The sequence below is a fragment of the Spodoptera frugiperda genome, chromosome 31 (assembly GCF_023101765.2).
Source record: "Spodoptera frugiperda isolate SF20-4 chromosome 31, AGI-APGP_CSIRO_Sfru_2.0, whole genome shotgun sequence".
NCBI lineage: Eukaryota > Metazoa > Arthropoda > Insecta > Lepidoptera > Noctuidae > Spodoptera > Spodoptera frugiperda.
This window is the reverse complement of record NC_064242.1, coordinates 6,495,259-6,514,487: the sequence shown is the minus strand read 5'-3', so window position 1 is coordinate 6,514,487 and position 19,229 is coordinate 6,495,259. Positions and strand designations below refer to the sequence as shown.

Genomic DNA, 19,229 nt, shown 5'->3' with positions numbered 1-19,229 from the left:
GACGTCATCAAATTTTTGCGTCAAATAACTTTATTTTTAATAAACTAACTAAACAATTATAGAATTCGTATATTCGTCAAATTAATATCATTCATTAATTTGACAATTTGAATATACAATTATTTTCGATTATTTTAATTGAAAGGTCAAAATAATAATTTTTCACCTAGGAAGCTAAACCAAATTTCATCAACTTACGGTTACGCCGCCCTCCTTTTCCTTTCCCTTGACATTAGATTCGTTTGACGAAATGCTGGATATCTCTTCGGGCAGGTCACCCACGCCGATGATTAGGGGCACGCTAGAAGTCCTGCTCCTAGAATATAAAAATATTGCGTTAATATGTAATGTAGCAATTATGAGTGACTTTAAATATAACGCCTCTAACAGGTCTCTCAATGACAGTCCAAACTGGATTAAGGCCTCTACATAAGAGTATTTGTACCTGTTTGTAGCTTGTTACCTGTCTTATTTACTACTATGGTTTCTATAGTAGTTAGAAGTAATGTAAAACATAATAACAGCATAAGAACAATAGCGCAAGGTTCTGACAGGAAATTACAAAAATAAAGTTGCAATACCTATATTATAAATAAGTAGGTATTCTAGAGCACATACAAAGGGTTGGAGATTGGAGGTCGTAAATCATCAGTATGCTAAAGTTATGCACGGGCATGCGCCGTACTTCTAAATATATCACAGTGTTGACGACGCATATTCATTCGCTAATGAGGCCACTAACTGAATACCAAACGGTGACCTCATTTTCGCATAAAAATATGGCAACGAGTTCCCTTTTATTTTATTGCAGTCGTGGATGAGAGTCTAAAGTTTTGCACTAAAATAATTGATTTATAAAGAAATCCACTAAAACATAACTAATAAATTATTTATTTTACTCCCACACAGGTAAGAATCTTATAAACTAAGCCCCACAAAACAGTTGCAATGGTTACTAACTAATGTTAACTAGTGGCAATGTATTAAGTTACCTGTCTATGGTGGGCTTGTCGAAGGTGAAGCGTTGTTCGTGAGCCACGGTGGACTCGTGAGGCATGAGCATGGCGGGCGCGCGGAACATGTAGCAGAACGGGTAGTACATCAGGTTCAGGAACGATGCCGCGTATAGGTCCGCGTACCTCACAACCTGTAATTATAATGTTCACTTTATAAGGGTATAGGTAATAGCAATTAAGAACAATAATATGCAGACCAGGAGGTGTTCGAAAAAAAAAGAAGTGAGGTCGGTGTGTTGGGCAGGTCTATCCATAGTTGCATTTTCACCCTGGCTAGGTTTTAATAAAGATCTATGCTTCTTAAATCTGATGTTATTCTTCAATGTTTACCTTTTGCTTTTGATAATTCAATCCTTAATGATCTTAAGCACACGCTTCAACGAGCAAAAATCAACTTAACGAAATACGTATTACGAATATTATGCAGAGAGATTTCTTACAAAATTAGAATAAGTATTCATTTTACCATCATGTTGCCATGTAAAATACCTACAAAATTATGTATTATGTAGATAGAATGAGTTTATTATGTTAATATATTAGACGCGTATCTAAGGACAACGACCTTATAATTGTCATAACCGTTAGGAGGAATTTTGTTTACCATCTATATTCGTCGTTGCGAGTTTATTTATATCGAAAAATAAAGTTATTCAAGTTATACAGCGACAGTAGGCAAATAAGAACTATGTTCTATACGTTCAGGTTCCCAAATCTTACAACGTACTTACAAGTACCCATAACTACAACCCATAACGGTCTACAATAATCGTTTCGTTCGAGTTGTTTCACAATGTGTTATCTACTTGACACACGTATTTACGACGTAAATCCATCATGGGCTCGCTCTATTCGACCTCCTCGTGCGTTTTGGTTTGATTTTTGTAACTCTTACTATCCATTGTTTCAATATCCCCAGTCTTTTGCAAAAGAAAAATATTTACTAGCTAGTCTCGCGCGGTTTCACTCGCTCTACTATTTATTATATTATATCGTGACGTTTTATAGCCTTCCTTGATAAATGGACTATGGACTAACCAATACAAAAAGATTTTTTCAAATGAATAACAGTAGTTCCAGATATTAGCGCGTTCACACAAACAAACTCTTCAGCTTTATATTATTAGTGTAGATTTATTTAGTCTATCTGTACCTGTGACGAGAAGAAAGTCTGTCTGGATCCGGAGCGGAACAGCGATCCCAGCATACCGTACGCCAAGTCCATCTTATGTGTGACGTCACGGATAGAAATACGCAACTTCGATATATCTGGCTTCACCTTCGTACCCGAGTCTAAATCTCTGTAAATTAAAGCATCGTTATCAAGTTAATTATGTATAACGTTTTATGAACAACTTTAGAAATTACCGACATTCACAGGGGGTTAAGGATTTGCCTTTGCTTTAAAAAAAAAAAAAAAAACGTTGCCCTGCCCCACACTAGGATTTTCTCCTGTGTCGTGGGTGCGTTTACAAACATACAAGTTCACATGCACATGACACCCAGACCCGAAACAACAATTTGTGGATCACACAAAGAGTTGCTCCGTGCGGGAATCGAACCCGCTACCCGTTGCGCGGCAGCCAGTTGCTCAGCCACCGCACCAACCGTGCAGTCGGTTTCGGATTACATAGGTAGTACTAATAAATAATACTAGACTGACTAGTATAAATAGATGAGATAACAGAATAGGTTTTGAAGCATATAACACATTTTTATTTATTTCCTCAAAGGACTTGGCAGGTAATACCAGGAATAAGGATATTCGTTTAGAGTTGTTAGAACAGACTCGCCTTGTAAACAGGAGTTAACCGACCTAGCAAATATTGCCGAAAAATGTGTAGATTTTATGTTCTTTGTAAAACAATTAAACTATCATATAATTTAAAGCAATACATACTTGTACATATGTCCTAGTTTGACGTCAAGGTCCTGCAGCTGTTCAAACAGCTGGCACTTGTCCGTCCACACATGCAACTCCTGAACTAGCTCGGGCACTATGAGGAAAGTTCGCCACCCACCAATCTTCTTGGACTTCAGGATATCACCGAATATGTGGTCGCCGACGTACAACACATCTTTACCCTTAGCACCGATCATATCGGTGAACACATCGCACGAACCTGGAGAATTACAAATGAAGGATTAATTAAACATTTAATGATAGCCATTTTAAGAAAAAGTTATGTAAGTATTTTATTTATTTTTATTATTTTTCGAAGAGAAATACAGCCTATTTTATCCAGTTTTATTTTATTAGTCTTATAATATTAGAGAGACATTCACAATCAGTAAACTTCTTGATATATTAAATAAATATTCTTATAAAAGCCTACCTAAGCATTTGATTAGGTATCGCTATGACTAAATCTTTAGTCACATTAGATTTCTGGGAAATAAGGATATGATGCAATAAAATGTTCACTCGTCTTGATAAAATATTATAACTAAGAGACTTTTTATCTTGAATCGTACCGAAGAATCTGAATCATACCTACTGGATTAGATCATTGTACCTAAGTATCTTCTTTGAGTAACTATACGACAGAATTTACTGATTATGAACTTAATCCTAATTCCTAATAAGCTAATCCGAAATGGCGATCATGGGTTACCTCAAGCACTGACAAAGAAATGACAAGATAACGCTAAGTGACTGCCTCTGTATAATACAACATTCTTATCATAGCTACGTGTATCTGAACAAGCCTTTGGAAACAAACAAAAATAAGTTCTCAAAATTGATACCAAGAAATTAGTCAGAATATATTCCATTGAAATCTTTACCTACTCATCATTATACTCCAAAAATACTGATAAACTAATGAGGTTACTATCCGCTTCATAGCGTGATTGTCTTTCATCATTATCTTGTCGAGAATATTGACGTAGCAAAGATATAATAATGATGTAAAAATATACAAGTACTGAAACTACTCATATAGGCCTTATAAATAATATTTAAATGAAGTCAAATACAAATATGTACCTAGTTATTATCTTAAATGTACCTTGGAATGTTTTATTTAAGTTTTGATCGAAATATGATGTCACATAAAAACTCTTGACGATCATAAAGTTAACAAAACACAAAAAATATTCGTTCAAATGTATGTAGATAAACTCCAAAACAAAACATCTAGGTAGAAGAACCTATCTCTACTTATTTTATATCGACAGAAAAAATTCCGACGCATTAAAAACCTCCACAACACTATCAAGTAAAGTTTGGCTAAAATCTTCCACTATTTACGTATTTACGACAATACATACGATAGTAAATAATCTTGTGACGGCTATCGTTAAGTTGAGCGATAATAGTAATATTGTTTGTGCTTAATATAGCGTTCGGAATAAGATAATGTTTTATCTAATTATGCAGCATTCACGTCCCACAGTAATGTCAACAAAAAGGAGGTTACTAACTCACACGCTCATAAGTCATATTTATATTGGATTTATCTATATTTACAATAATTATAATTAACTTTCCAAGTTTCCAACTACTGTGTAAAGAACCTTTTTCGATACTCCATTCACTCCCCAAAGAGTTTTCCACTGCGTTGTCTGTCAGTCACTCAAAAACTCAGTAAAATGAAATATCATTTTTAATAAATCGATTACCATGTTATCTGTTACAATCATCGATATTCGCCTTATTATTGCCATATTAAAATCCGAATTATCTGTAATATTGATTATATTATTTGATACAATTTAATCCTATCTACAATAATTGAATAATGAATGGATAATGTACAAACTCGTATTTAAAAAAATATACAAATCTTTGCATGGTTATAATACGCATATCTAATCATACATATCTGATGGTTATCATATCAATTTATGAGAATTGTAATGTTAAACGACACGGGCTTTCAGCGTTATCTACTTGTCAAGTATGGACATATATCAAGATATATTATATGTAAACTATGTACCTATACATATGAATACAGGATGCAGAAATCACAAAAGGAAAACGACGTTCAGGAAATTCTTACAAAATTTTACTCATTCGTTACTACGAATACAACTACTATAAAACTGCTGTTTACCTAACTAACATATCTAATCCAAAAGATTAGCAAACGCATATCGTACAGATTGGTAACTCGTGAAAAAGATGTTTTTGCAATTACATAATTTGTAAATATGTACACTGATGTACAGAAACGGGCTTGAATACCACAAAGGTCGACTAGCAAATAATGTTAAGCATTGCCAGTCGACCTTTAGGCAATGTAGAGAGGAGACAAGGCAATCATTACTGCATAATACAGTAAGTACACAGATACCAAGCGTATTCTATAGGTAATAAATAAAGGAAGTGATGTAAGTACCTCCTGAGTAAACGAGCTCCTCGTGCAGGGGCCCGACGTGGTGACCCATTTTTAGGGCCCCAGTCTTTGTGTCCACTTGTCGTAGAGTAGTACCTTCACCGAAAAATAGCGGCTTCTTAGCGTCCACTACGATCCAGTCGAAGTAAGTCTTCCAGTTTCTGTGTGGTTCGCCAGGCTATAAACAAGGATAAGCATACTTTCGAAATCGTTTATATTGATTGACCCCAAGCGATAAAGAGATTTTTATATAAATAAATATATACATGTAAATCTTTTATCACCGTGGGTAACTGTAAATTTTATCTGAGTAGCAGTAGGTAATAACGATAAGCGTTTAAATGTCAGCTGTTCGCCACTCAATGCATGGCCATGATTTCGTTTTTTCTTTGTTCAAACGTGATGTAATAGAGTGTCGGCATGCAAATATAGTGTTTGACTGTATGTAGTTTTATTTACCTTAGCACCGTATGGGAAGTCGAATAGATAAGTCATAATCTTGTCGGTGAAGTTGTACTCGCTGTTTGTTAGTATGAAAATTTTCGCTCCGCTATCCTTTATCCTCGACAAGAACATTGGTAGTCTGTCGTCTTTCTTCAAGTATAGGTCCAGATTCTCGATGGTCTTGCTCTTGAGATCTCCGTGAATGTGAACGTAATCCACCGCATTTCTTACATCCTGGAAGATTGACTTGAACGACATAGCTAGATCCCCACATCGTACACCGTAATTTGTTCTGTGGAGAAAAATAGAAATAAACCGATTTGTAAATAATGGTAAAAGTAAAATGCTAACTTTAGTCTGAGACGACGTCTAGAGGTCACATTTGTAACCGAGATTGAACACGCGTCGTCGATTTCAACAGGTAGGTGTAATACGAATAAAATCGATTTCGATAATAGCATTAGTAGTGCGATGTTTGCATTTGTATTCCTATAGAAAAAAACTTCAATGTCACGTAGTAATAAGAACATTCCTAAACTTAAGTCTTTGCGTTATATTCAAAACAAATATTAATTGGTCTTCATCTACAATAACGTGGGATAGACGGACGGACAGCTATTCGGAGAGTAATGCATCTGCAGAACGAAGATTGATATGCGAATTACGCAACGCATAACTATGTGTAATGCGTGAACGTTATTAACCATTCACTTTCAGACGAAGAGTTATTGCCACATTAGTTGAATTCTAACACAGGCAAATTAACGAAATTCCGTTTAGGCGACTCGTCACAAAGCGTGCAAATAAATTGACTTTATTTTTGCTCTTTGCACCTGTTAATAGAAACTTTCAGTAATTTATGGAGACATTACACTAATTAAAACATTTCAGGTATTGATTCGAGTTTAGTAGACAGCAAAAAAAAATGTAAAGTCACTTACCTTGTGTACTGTGGTGAATTGGTGAAGTAGTCTATCAGGCAGGCTATTAGATAAGTTTCTGGCAAGTTGAACAACGTGTTCAGGACATATACCCTGGATTCATCTAATGTTAAGAACTTATTGGGATACAATTCGTATACTTGTGAGCTGAAAAGAAAAAACATTTTATTACAACCACACATTTTCTCATAAGATTTAGGATTTGGCAAAGAAATGTACCTTTAAAAATCATTTACTCATTAGAGTGTAGGTGCAAATAAACCGTTCTATACGGGTACAATTAATTGATAATGCAGAAAGGTCGACTGACGTCACGCTTAGATAGCAACAATGTTTCGAGCGCTAAATACCAGGAGCCCGTATACATGGCAACGTTTACATTCAATTAACGTTGTGCTAAAATCTATACAATTGTGTATGGGACACAAAAAACTTGTTATGAATAATAGTTATTATCATAAATATACTCACTGCTTTAAGAATTCAAATCCATGTACACACACTAAAATATTACCATAGGCATCTACTTTTAGTAGGTTTCCGTATAACGTATCAAACCATAGACCTCTGAAAACAAAATAATATTTAGTATAATCCCTTAAACGTTAAATGAATTCTCAACACATTTTATTGCAAAGTAGCTTACCTAACTGGAAAAGAAGGATCATATTCAAACTCTAATATTTCTTCAGGGTAACCTTTGTGCACTAATCTTTCTTTGGTCAAATTAAATCCTAATGTTTCATACGCTGGAGACTTATATTCTGAAAAAGATAATTCGGTGTTAAGTTATAAACTTAATCCTATCCTATATCCTTAATATATATTTATTCACGTTCTCTGTATCAGAATTGGTCAAATTTTCTTAAAATGGGTAATGAACATCTAAAATCCTCTGGTGTTGCGGGTGTCCATGGTCGGCGCTGATCGCTTACCATCAGGTAACTCGTCTGCTCGTGTCCCACCTATTCCATAAAATATATATATCCTATAGGAGTATTGTGGAAATGTATGTTTATATAAAATAGTGTAAGATAGAATAAATTCACGCTGGCAATATCATTGATGCCTATGGCTACGATACATTTAATCATTATATGAGTTTAAACATACCAGCTAAGGTGTAGTCCATATCAAAGCCATAAAATTTAACATTTTCGAGATGCAGCGATCTATTGACAAAGATTCTGAAACAAAGAAAAAAATAAACATATATTATATGTATGAAGAATATATAAGATGGGCAATTTCATCGGTGATTAACCCCTGTGTTTATAACACGTACAAATAATAAAGTCATTCTCAAGGTTATCGTCTACGTACAGTGCGTTCTATTGATAAATTTATCTTAATTTTTGGCGAAAAACATACTCTGTGTTCAAACTCTCTTAGATCTCGAGAAAAGTTTCTTTCTTTTTATAATTCTAAGTAATAATTTAAATTAAAAGTAATATCATTGCGCTCTACCAACCTATCCCAATAGGCAGGAGTTTGATTCCAATCCATTGAAATTACAAATTTATGTAAAATAAATATAAACAAATTATAAGAAATACGTTGTTGATTATATGTTCATTATGTCAGAACATTTTGCGTCATCTTGACATATTCTTGATTTTTCTTTTTAGACAGCAACAGCACCTAAACGGTACAAAATATACAAGAACTATTTCGAAAGTAATATCAGAATTATCCTCATCTATTGAAATACTGCGAAGATCGGTGGTCAATATTGGACAATATGGTTATCAAGGATAAATCTGAAGATCTCATTTAAAACAGGCTTCGTTACCTCGAGAGTTAATTTGTTTGAGCGTCAAACAATAGAGGCATAAAACAAAACTAGACACGCGATTGCACAATTTACTTCAGTTTTCTTCTCAATAAGGAAAAAGAAGAACCAAGGAATCTATCTATATCTATACATATAATAAAATCGTAGAAAAGTGCTGTCTGTACATTGAAAATAAAAATAAAAAAAATAGCAGGGGTTATTGTTATGTCGATGTCGAACCCAAAAATGTAATTAACTTTTTTTTGTCTGTTTGTCTGTTTGTCTGTTCGTCTGTGCGCGCTAATCTCAGAAACGGCTGATCCGAGTTGGATGCGGTTTTCACGAATATATTGTGGGATGCTTAAATTTACATTTAGTGTTTGTTTCATGTCAATCGGTTCATAAATAAAAAAGTTATGTCAAATTAAAGAATCACGTCGAACATTCTATGCTTATACCATTAATCTCCGCAACTATTTGACGGATTTGGTTGAAATTTGGTACAGCCCACCTTGGTTTGGTACCTTAGAAAGGACATAGATATATTTTTATTTCAAAAATCAAAAAATAAAATAAAAATAAAATAAAATAAAAATAAAATAAAAATAAAATAAAAATAAAATAAAAATAAAATAAAAATAAAATAAAAATAAAATAAAAATAAAATAAAAATAAAATAAAAATAAAATAAAAATAAAATAAAAATAAAATAAAAATAAAATTAAAATAAAATAAAATAAAAATAAAAATAAAATAAAATAAAAATAAAATAAAAATAAAATAAAAATAAAAATAAAATAAAAATAAAATAAAAATAAAATAAAAATAAAATAAAAATAAAATAAAAATAAAATAAAAATAAAAATGTAACGGATGTACAAAAGTTTATTATATTATAATTACACAGTTAGTGACAATCACAATTAGGTAACACACAGACAGCAGTAATATAGTTCAAACAATAATCTAGGTACAAGGCAGGACGCCGCGCGACGCAGTCGCGCGCGTATGTGCTTTCACTACGGGCGTGTAGGGCCGACTGGCGACGTGAGGAGCGGTGGGAACGCCGCGGCTTGCGTTAGCGCGCGAAGCGCGGAACCGACGCGTCGGATGATATTCTCGTTATAACACAGCACGTAAACGACGCGACGGATGATATTCTCGCTACACACTCCCCCTCTAGTTCGGACATAGCGCCCTCGCGTTCGGACTAGCATCGAATTTACGGGGTCGACCACGCTTGCGCTTCTCACGAACCGGAGACACGATGTCGCCGACGAATGGCGTTAAGTGTGACACATGGTACCGTCCAATGTGTTCAGCTCGCGTAAGTCCCTCGATAACATAAGTGGTGGGACTTACCACTTCCCGAATACGATACGGGCCGTCTCTCCTAGGGATGAACTTCGCGGTTTGTCCACGGCCTGCGTCGTTCATACTCTGCGTCTTTAGGAGGACAAGGTCACCTACCTTATAATCCGGAGGCGTACGTCTACCTTCATCAGCATACTTCTTCCTGATGGACTGGGCCTGCTCATGGACATCCCTGGCATCTAGAAGCGCTGTCGACAACCTACGAAGGTAAGGCGTAATACTCGGTACGAAATTATCGTTATCCACGATGGCTTTCATATCAGCCACGACGTCAGATGGTGCGCGCAGCTCCCTTCCGAAGGTAAGAAAAGCCGGGGAAGATCCCGTACTCGCTGTCACGGCTGAATTCATCGCAAACCTTATAGCTGCGAGATGGCGATCCCAAGAGGCGTGGTCCTTCCCCACCAGAATTGCCAACTGGGGTTTGAGGTCCCGGTTCTTGCGTTCAACGGGGTTGCTTTCCGGGTGGTACAACGGCGTCAATGACTGTTTGATACCCATCACGTGACATGCCTGTTGCATCACCTCAGCTACGAACTGAACTCCGTTGTCGCTGACCATCCTACGCGGGACTCCAAACCTCAAGAAGACTTCGCCGATTAAAATCTCAGCGCACTCTACGCTGGTGGCGGTCTCCAACGCAAATAACTCAACCCAGTGAGTACACACGTCCTCTATAATAAGAATCCAACGGTTACCTTTAGCCGTCTTCGGCAAAGGTCCAAACAAATCTACTGACACGACCTCGAACCGGCGAGTCGCAGCAGGCGTCTGCAGTAGTCCTGCAGGCTTCTTGTTGTCTGCTTTATAACGCTGACAAGCAGCACAACGTCTAACATAGTCAGCAACGAAGGTTCTCATACCTACCCAAAAGTAGCGAGCTCTGATGCGCTGCAGGGTTCTCTCAACACCGAAATGACCTGCGGTGGGAGCGTCATGGAAGTCAGCAAGGATGCCCTCTCTTTCATGACTCGGTACCACGAGACAAGCGGAGTCAGCGTCGTCAGCCTCGGGTGCACACCGATACAATACTCCATCAGACATCAGATAACCTCGTTCTGACCAGCCCCTCCCCCTAGACGGATCGGAGTCCTCCAGATCCTCTACGATCGTCTTCAGCTCGGGGTCTTTGAGCTGGTTATCACGTACGTCGGCAGGTGCCCTGTGCGGTATATCTACAGTCACTAAGCATACCTCGCATCCACCTGGGTCCTTTTCACAGCAGGCGGGGCGGCTTAGCGCGTCTGCGATCACGTTCACCTTACCGGGGGTGTACTGGATCTGTAAGTTATAAGCCTGAAGGGTCAATGCCCACCTTGCCAAACGGCCACTGGGGGACTTCAAACTCATCAACCAACGCAAGGGTTGATGATCGGACTTAACGATGACCTCTGACCCTTCGATGTAGCCCCTGAATTTAGTCACCGCCCAGACTACAGCTAGCGCTTCCCTTTCCGTGGTGGTATAGTTGCGCTCAGCCGGCAACAGCAACCGACTGGCGTACTCCACAGGCCTCTCGTCAGGGCCCTCCCCTGCATCAGAACTGCTCCGAGACAGTAACCACTACTGTCGGTATTAAGAGAGAAGGGCTTACTTTCGTCAGCTTGACGGAGTATGGGTGCGGTGACCAGGAGTCTCTTGATGTGCTCGAACGCAGCCTGCTGCTCTTCATGCCACCTCCATGAGCTATTCTTCTTGAGAAGGTCAGTTAAAGGCTTCGCGACAGCGGCGTAATTCGGCACAAATCGCCGGAACCAGCTTGACGTAGCTAAGAAACCTTTAAGCTGCCTCTCGTTCTTCGGGGCAGGCATGTCAGCTATGGCTGAGGTCTTCTCCGGGTCTACCTGCAAACCACCGGGTACAATAATGTGTCCCAGGAACCGCACCGAATCACAGGCAAAACAACTTTTCTTGCGGTTAACACGCAGATTAAATTTATCCAGCCTATCGAAGACTGCCTCCAGATCCTCGAGGTGTTCTTCAAATGTGGGCGACAGAACAATCAGGTCATCTAGGTAGCCTAGGATACTTACCGATCTACCACCACCTCGGGGGTCTGAGGACGTCACAGCGCCGTCACTGGTCTCGAGTGTCCGCGCTGGTACAACCAGGTTCGACCGGAACCGGTCGATCAGTCTCTGGAACGTGGCACCGGAGTTGCGCAATCCCATGGGCATTCTCTTAAACCTGTAGGTGCCAGAGGGCGTAACAAACGCGGTCTTGTCGCGGTCCTCTTCTGCGACACTTACCTGGAAATAGCCAGAATGAAGGTCGAGCGTTGACATGTAGGCGGTGGTCTTCGCGGCATGAAGAACGTCTTCTATGCGCGGCAGTGGGTACCGGTCAGGCTCCGTCACAGCATTGAGCTTGCGGTAATCCACACATAACCGGACGCCACCGTCTTTCTTCTTCACCAACACTACGTTCGCGGCCCACGGCGACTCACACTCCTCTATAACGTCTGCTCGCAGCAGCTTCTCGAGCTCACCGTCCAGCAGCTGCTTCTTACCTGCCGACATCCGGTAGGGTGGTGAGGCGGTAGGCTCCTGCCTCTCGCCTACTCGAATGTGGTGAGTAGCGTAAGATGTAGCTGGTCCCTCGGTGGCGAAGCGCGCAGCCTTAGATATTATAAGCTGGTTGAGCTGCGTCCTCTGAGCAGGTGACAGCTTAGATCCCTCGTTTTCTCTCAGTGCCAGGCCGGTGGTGTTAACCTGCATCAGCTCTGCGTCACTGGTGGACATAAGACTGTAAGAGCGCACAAAGGGTACCTTCACCTTTGTCAAATCTGAAAAATACCAACAACCACGTTGAAGGTCAAGCAAAATACCAGATTTCGTAATAAAATCTTGTCCGAGAAGCGTCCTATTCTCCGCCCCTGGTATAACAATAAATGTTGTAGGTACAGTACGTCCCTGTACTACAACATTCGTATCGCACAACAACACGTCACGTGTATGTTGGGTCCCGTCGGCCAACCCTATCGTGCGGCGGGCCGATGTAAAACTAGTCCCGTTCTTTAACAAAATAGCATACAAACCGGGGCTAGCTAAGCTTTCGGTAGCGCCGGTATCAAGCACAGCGACACCTAATAACGAAGCCACTTCAATATTTATCGTCGGCTGCGACGTGGAGGAATCGTGTGTATAAGCACTTTGGAAACTTACCTTCCCGTCGGCGGCCGCGGCTGGTGTATCTTCCTTGCACTTGCCTTTACAAGTGGGACATTTCGACCGAATAACGCCTTCACGACCGCAACCATAACAAGCTAACTCATTACCTTTCGACTTACACTCGTCCATCGTGTGTCCGAAACGTTTGCAGCGTGCACAGCGTGGTCTAACACGTTTAGAAGTCGCGCTACTACTATCTATGTTCGAACTAGAGTCGGACGTAGTCGTTTGAGGGTTAACATTTTTCACCGCAGCCGTTTGCGGGTTAATATTTTTACCGGTCGAGGTTGAAGGGTTATCTTTATCACGTAAGTTCGTGTTCGCGGTATTATTGTTGTGAGACGATGTACTAGATTGGTTCGCTTCGCCCAGCATCTCCTCTACGTACCTAGCTCTCTCAAGTAGACAGTCGACACTACTTACGCTATCACGCGGAACACGTTTACGGATTCTACGGTGTAACAGGCCATACACTATATCGAGTTGCATTTGTTCTGATAAAGGATATGGTAACCGCGAAATGTTAGCACGCACACGCGAAATATATACGTCGGCACTTTCACTAGTTTGTTCTGTCGCGAATATGTCGCGTAAGACCCTGTGGGCTGGGCGCGCCGCGCCGTACATGAAGCGCAGCCGGCGTAACGCGTCGTCCCAGCTCTCCACCGTAGGTCGCACTCCTCGCCACCACACGGCGGCGTCTCCGGTCAGCAGCATCGGCAGTCCTCGTAACGCGTGGTCGTCTGAGACGCCTGCGCACTCCTTGTATACGAGCACGCTCTCGATGAATGCTTCCACGACGTCGGCGTTGCAGGCGGCTCCATCGAACCGAGCCGTGCACCGGGTAAAATTGCTCTGCGCAGTGTGCACCGCGTGCACTCCTGCAGCAGGAGGTTGAGTCGACCCCCTCATCACGCTGGCCAGGATCCTAGATAGCTGGTCTTCCGTCATTGTGATCATATTCGTATCGCGTCGGTCCGTTGTGGTAGGTGACGCCGCCGCCATGTTGTCGTCCGCGGCGGTTCCCGCCACTCGCGTATCCGTGAACTCTTCGTCACTATCACTACTGCGGTTCTCGATAGCCGTCTGTCCGCGTGTTTTCGGCATCTTCTCGAGACACGACGGTTACAGCCTCGGTACAGTAGGTACACAACAGACTTCAACAGAGCGTGGAATACGTTCGCACTCGCGTAGGTACTTTCGAGCACGAGCCACGAGTTGGGCGCAATTTTTGTAATGGATGTACAAAAGTTTATTATATTATAATTACACAGTTAGTGACAATCACAATTAGGTAACACACAGACAGCAGTAATATAGTTCAAACAATAATCTAGGTACAAGGCAGGACGCCGCGCGACGCAGTCGCGCGCGTATGTGCTTTCACTACGGGCGTGTAGGGCCGACTGGCGACGTGAGGAGCGGTGGGAACGCCGCGGCTTGCGTTAGCGCGCGAAGCGCGGAACCGACGCGTCGGATGATATTCTCGTTATAACACAGCACGTAAACGACGCGACGGATGATATTCTCGCTACAAAAATAAAATAAAATAAAAATAAAATAAAAATAAAAATAAAAATAAAAATAAAATAAAAATAAAAATAAAATAAAATAAAATAAAATAAAATAAAATAAAATAAAATAAAAAAAAAAAAAAATAAAATAAAAAAAAATAAAATAAAATAAAAAAAAAAATAAAATAAAATAAAAAAAATAAAAAAAAAATAAAAATAAATTAAAAATAAAACAAAAATAAAAAAAAAATTAAATAAAAAATTAATTTATTCCGGACATACAGCGCCATCTATTTTTCAATTTCGTACTTATAGTACGGAATTGAACAATGTCGGGCTGTTTCTATACTCCGTAGATAGATGGCGTTGATCGCGCAATGGTGTAATTACAATTGTTCAGTTCATGTTATTGTTTTAATTCATTGGAAATTTGTTTTTACAAAATAGTAAAAAGCAATGAAAAATATAACATAATACAACTTTTAGTACAAAGAAAACGCTCTAACGGAGTATAGATAATTCTATGTCGATCGTTACACGACTTCGGTTCATGTTATTGTTTTAATTCATCGAAAAAAAGTTAACAAATAGTAAAAAGGTATGAAAAAAATTATATCAATATAATTAAACTTTTAGTACAAAGAAAATGCCCGAACGGAGTATAAATAAATAATCCAAGTTGTCTTTATCCTCGATAGATGGCGTTGGGATCGAAATAGATTGCGCTATGGTTTTGTTACAATTGTTTGGTTGGGTATCGGCCGAGCGCTTCGGTACTATTGTAGAAAATGTGTATTATCAGTCGTATGATTATTTGTCTGTAGTGGTCCTGCTGTTTCGTATATTCTAAATTGGTTTCGTTGTATTTGTCAATTAATAAGTTTATTTGTTGGGTTTTCCTGGTTTTCTGGTTAAACTTTTTAACGTAGGTTTAGTTTGATATCGATTATTAGTAGTTACTGTAGTTAGTTTTTTTTAATAAAATTTGTAAGTCTAATTTATAAATTAATTAGATTAGATTTAAGTCGTTTCTTTTAAATTATTTAGTTTAAGCTTGGTTATTATAGCATAAAGGATAGGTTCTAATTCTAATATAATTTCTTTTTTAATTGTTATAAATTCGTAATTCGTAGCTTTCTTTAGTTTTCAGTTAGTTTTCATCTTAAGTTCGGAAAGATTATAATATTTCTTTAGTTAAAGTCCGTTTTTAAACTATTTTTTCAATGCCCTAAGTGAGTATACATCTATTAAAATCAAACGCAGAGCTCATCATGTTGATTTTTGAAGAGTTCCCTGGAATATCTTCCACATCTCATTTTTGAAAAGATCCCGCGAGATCGGGAACTATGTGGTTAAAACCAAAAATTTGCCGGAAGTCACTATTCCACGCGAACGAAGTCGCGGGCAAAAGCTAGTAGTAAAATATGTTTGGTGAAATTAAATTATTGCACCACACTGATTCTTCTGATGAAACAATTCCTACATGACTAATCACAATAGAAGTAGGTACATATTAAACGAACACCTAGAATGAAATTCTAAACAGTATTACTGAAACATAGGATACATCCTATGATAAAAAATGACAAGGATATAAAAGGACAAGCAAATGAAGCAATGGATAATGCATAACTATATTGGAAAGTCTCTGAAACTAAATGCTGGAAAGGTAATTTAATACTGGAATCACCTGGAAGCTGGCGTCCCTCAAGGCGGTATTCTCTCTCCTCTTCTATTTTCAATTTTCATAAACCTTATTACATCTGAACTCCAGTGTGCGTACCATCTATATGCCGACGACCTACAGGTGTACTGTCGGGCTAAGCTCGGTGAATTGCCTGAGGCGATCGCGAGGGTGAACGCGGACCTGGCGGCTATACACAACTGGTCTACGAAATATGGAATAGCTGTAAACCCGAATAAATGTCAGGCAATCGTGGTGGGAGGCTCTCGTACCCTGAGCAGGGTTGACGTTGCAGCTATACCGCCTGTTCTGTTCAACGGTGCGATCATTCCGTTCAGCAGTGATGTGAAGAACCTTGGCTTGTACGTTGATAGCAACTTGACCTGGCGTGTTCACGTCACCAGTATATGCCAACGGGTTACTGGAACGCTGCGGTCTCTGTATCGCTTAAGGAACTTTCTTCCGTCCTCCGCCAAGATAATGCTTGTCCAGTCCTTGGTTTTCCCCATTTTTGATTATGCTGATGTGTGTTTTTACGACCTGAATGCAGACCTACTCAACAAACTTGACCGCCTTCTGAATAACTGCATTCGATTCGTCTTCAATCTGCGTAAATACGACCATGTCTCTGCATTTCGATTGCAACTAAAGTGGTTGCCCATACGCCAGCGCAGGGAACAACGGGCGTTAACCACTTTATTCTCCCTTCTAAACTCCCCCAATTCTCCTACATATCTATCCTCTTATTTCCAGTATATAAGCGCAAACCACAGCAAGTATCTCCGCTCCTCTAATAATCTTCTTCTACAATGTCCAACTCATCGTACTGACTTCCTTCACTCTTCTTTCTTCATACAATCCATTTTGCTGTGGAATGCGCTGCCTACGGATGTCAGGACGGCGACCAGTCGACTGTCCTTCAAATTTAGGCTTCGTGAGCATATATGGAAGAGGCTGACAGACTCAACACACACATAGTACATGTATGTATGTATGTATGTATGTATGTATGTATGTATGTATATATTGTAATATTTATTGTATATATAACATGATCGTTATAAATATAATTATAATTTATTTATCTTTTAATATTTCAATATATGCCTGCTGTTACACCTACTGTTGTCTCTCTGCATCACCCCAAGGTTGACTGGTAGAGAATGCCAAATTGGCATTAAGTCCTCCTTTGTATAATGTACATAAAGTGTAAAATAAAATAAAATAATTTCTATTAAATTCAGAAGTTTCATGTAATTATGAAGAGTCGGCTAACTAATGCTAAAACGCTACCCGCACATCCGTTCCATTGTTTCTCAAGTACTCACGTAGATAAGAATTACGTCAGTCCTAAGACGTGTTACATGATAAGAAATGAAATATGCCTATGCGTGACAGCTGAATTTCCATTGAATGACTTGAAGCCTAAAACTTAAGCCATTATCAATAGTAAATTGAGATCTCATCAAAGAGATTACTTCTATCACTCCAGATTAAAATGAAAGAAGCGTGTCAAGTAAAGCTCAAGAATGCTCAACTTCAGACTGAACAGACGTGCCCGTAAACTGAAATGCGAGGGCGTAATAATAATCGTTGTTAAAATGGAAAATTATATTCTGTATCTGAGGACATAGAAGTTTTAACATAAAATAAATCACACAAAATAAATAATCGTTAGCTACTCCTTGGCATACCTATTATTCTTTTTTAGTTTTATTTTTAACTTTGTGTATCTATACAGTACATATTGCCATAATTATGAGTATTTAAGTACTTCGTTCGTAATGAATCGTTAAAATGTTTACATTTCATCACATCATCTACTTAATTATTTTATTGTTCATAGAAGAAGCTAGTAGTACCTACTGTAAATACGTACTAATTACTATTTACTAAGAGTCGTAGTTCCACTCATATCGTGCATTTTAAGGGTTTTGGCTGATATATAGACCTTTTTTTAAAATACACCCAAATACAAAAAAGTCTTCCAAACTTGACTATTGGTATGAAAAACAAGGACAATCATTCTCCAAGTTTTCCATAATTAAATTCAATACACATTTTATTCTCATTTATTGGTAAAAATAAACGAAAATGACAAATTAACATGTTGATAGCAACATTAAATCAAAACAGTATTTGCTAATTTCGGAACATGTCGCACAAGGTGAATATCTTAATGCAAGTCAGGCGATAATCCAGAACGAACAGTGTTGGCTTCAGTTCGATGTCCATTTTAATCATTATCATAATGCAACGTGTTTTAAATTTGCCACTTGCACGCCTACACGAAGCACGCACGCACAGACTGGAATTTCAGCGACATGCCAACATCGACACTAATACGTTTGATAATTCCAGAGTCCAGACATATTCCTACCTATACGGCTATACCTACGTTTAACTATGTACATAGTACATAGACTACATTACATGCGGAAGCAAACCGTGAAAATAATAATATTGATCGTGTCATTTTCCTCAAAGTAGGTAAAAGAACGGGGTAATCGTTACTAAGTCCATAATTAGAGCAAAACAAAGTTCGCAGTTAAACGTTATTCTTAGATGTGGGTTGGCATCTACGCTACATACGTACAATATTTTATCGCTTGTTTTGGTTACATTACGAATTTTATTCAAGTCATGTTTTGGAGAGAACATGAAAAATTCTTGTGTGTTTGCAAATTGTTTCACTATATTTTGTTAGTACTGTAAAATTTTATAAAATAAGTGTTGATTTAGGTGCTCACAACTCGTAATGCACGTATAAACAACAGAAGACGGTCTCTGAACCACGATTGCGATATTTTATCATCAACAAATTCTTGAAAATTGTTGCAAGTCAGTACATAAAATAGTCACAAATACTAAGTATTTATTAGTTACTTATTTTGGTGTCGATAAATCCAACATTATTGGTCAACCCACGACACAACATTCTTGTTTTGAACAGATAGTTCGCCTTGACT

General features: G+C 38.6%; 1 protein-coding gene across 9 annotated transcripts in view; it reads right to left on the bottom strand.

Moving 5' to 3' along the window:
• LOC118276080 (cytosolic purine 5'-nucleotidase) overlaps nt 1–19,229 on the bottom strand; it is a 29,734-nt gene that overhangs the window by 1,340 nt on the left and 9,165 nt on the right. For 8 of the 9 annotated variants that reach the window (XM_035594236.2, XM_035594237.2, XM_050707456.1 and 5 more), the window contains 10 exons: nt 7,858–7,931; nt 7,391–7,508; nt 7,216–7,311; nt 6,745–6,891; nt 5,819–6,095; nt 5,363–5,537; nt 2,917–3,139; nt 2,170–2,317; nt 993–1,147; nt 199–316 (listed from right to left, as the gene is read on the bottom strand). In XM_035594236.2, coding sequence (XP_035450129.2) covers nt 199–316; nt 993–1,147; nt 2,170–2,317; nt 2,917–3,139; nt 5,363–5,537; nt 5,819–6,095; nt 6,745–6,891; nt 7,216–7,311; nt 7,391–7,508; nt 7,858–7,931 — 1,531 coding nt within the window. Of the gene's footprint in view, nt 1–198; nt 317–992; nt 1,148–2,169; nt 2,318–2,916; nt 3,140–5,362; nt 5,538–5,818; nt 6,096–6,744; nt 6,892–7,215; nt 7,312–7,390; nt 7,509–7,857; nt 7,932–8,215; nt 8,266–19,229 lie in introns of those variants that run through there. The other variant, XM_035594241.2, reaches the window with a different exon arrangement.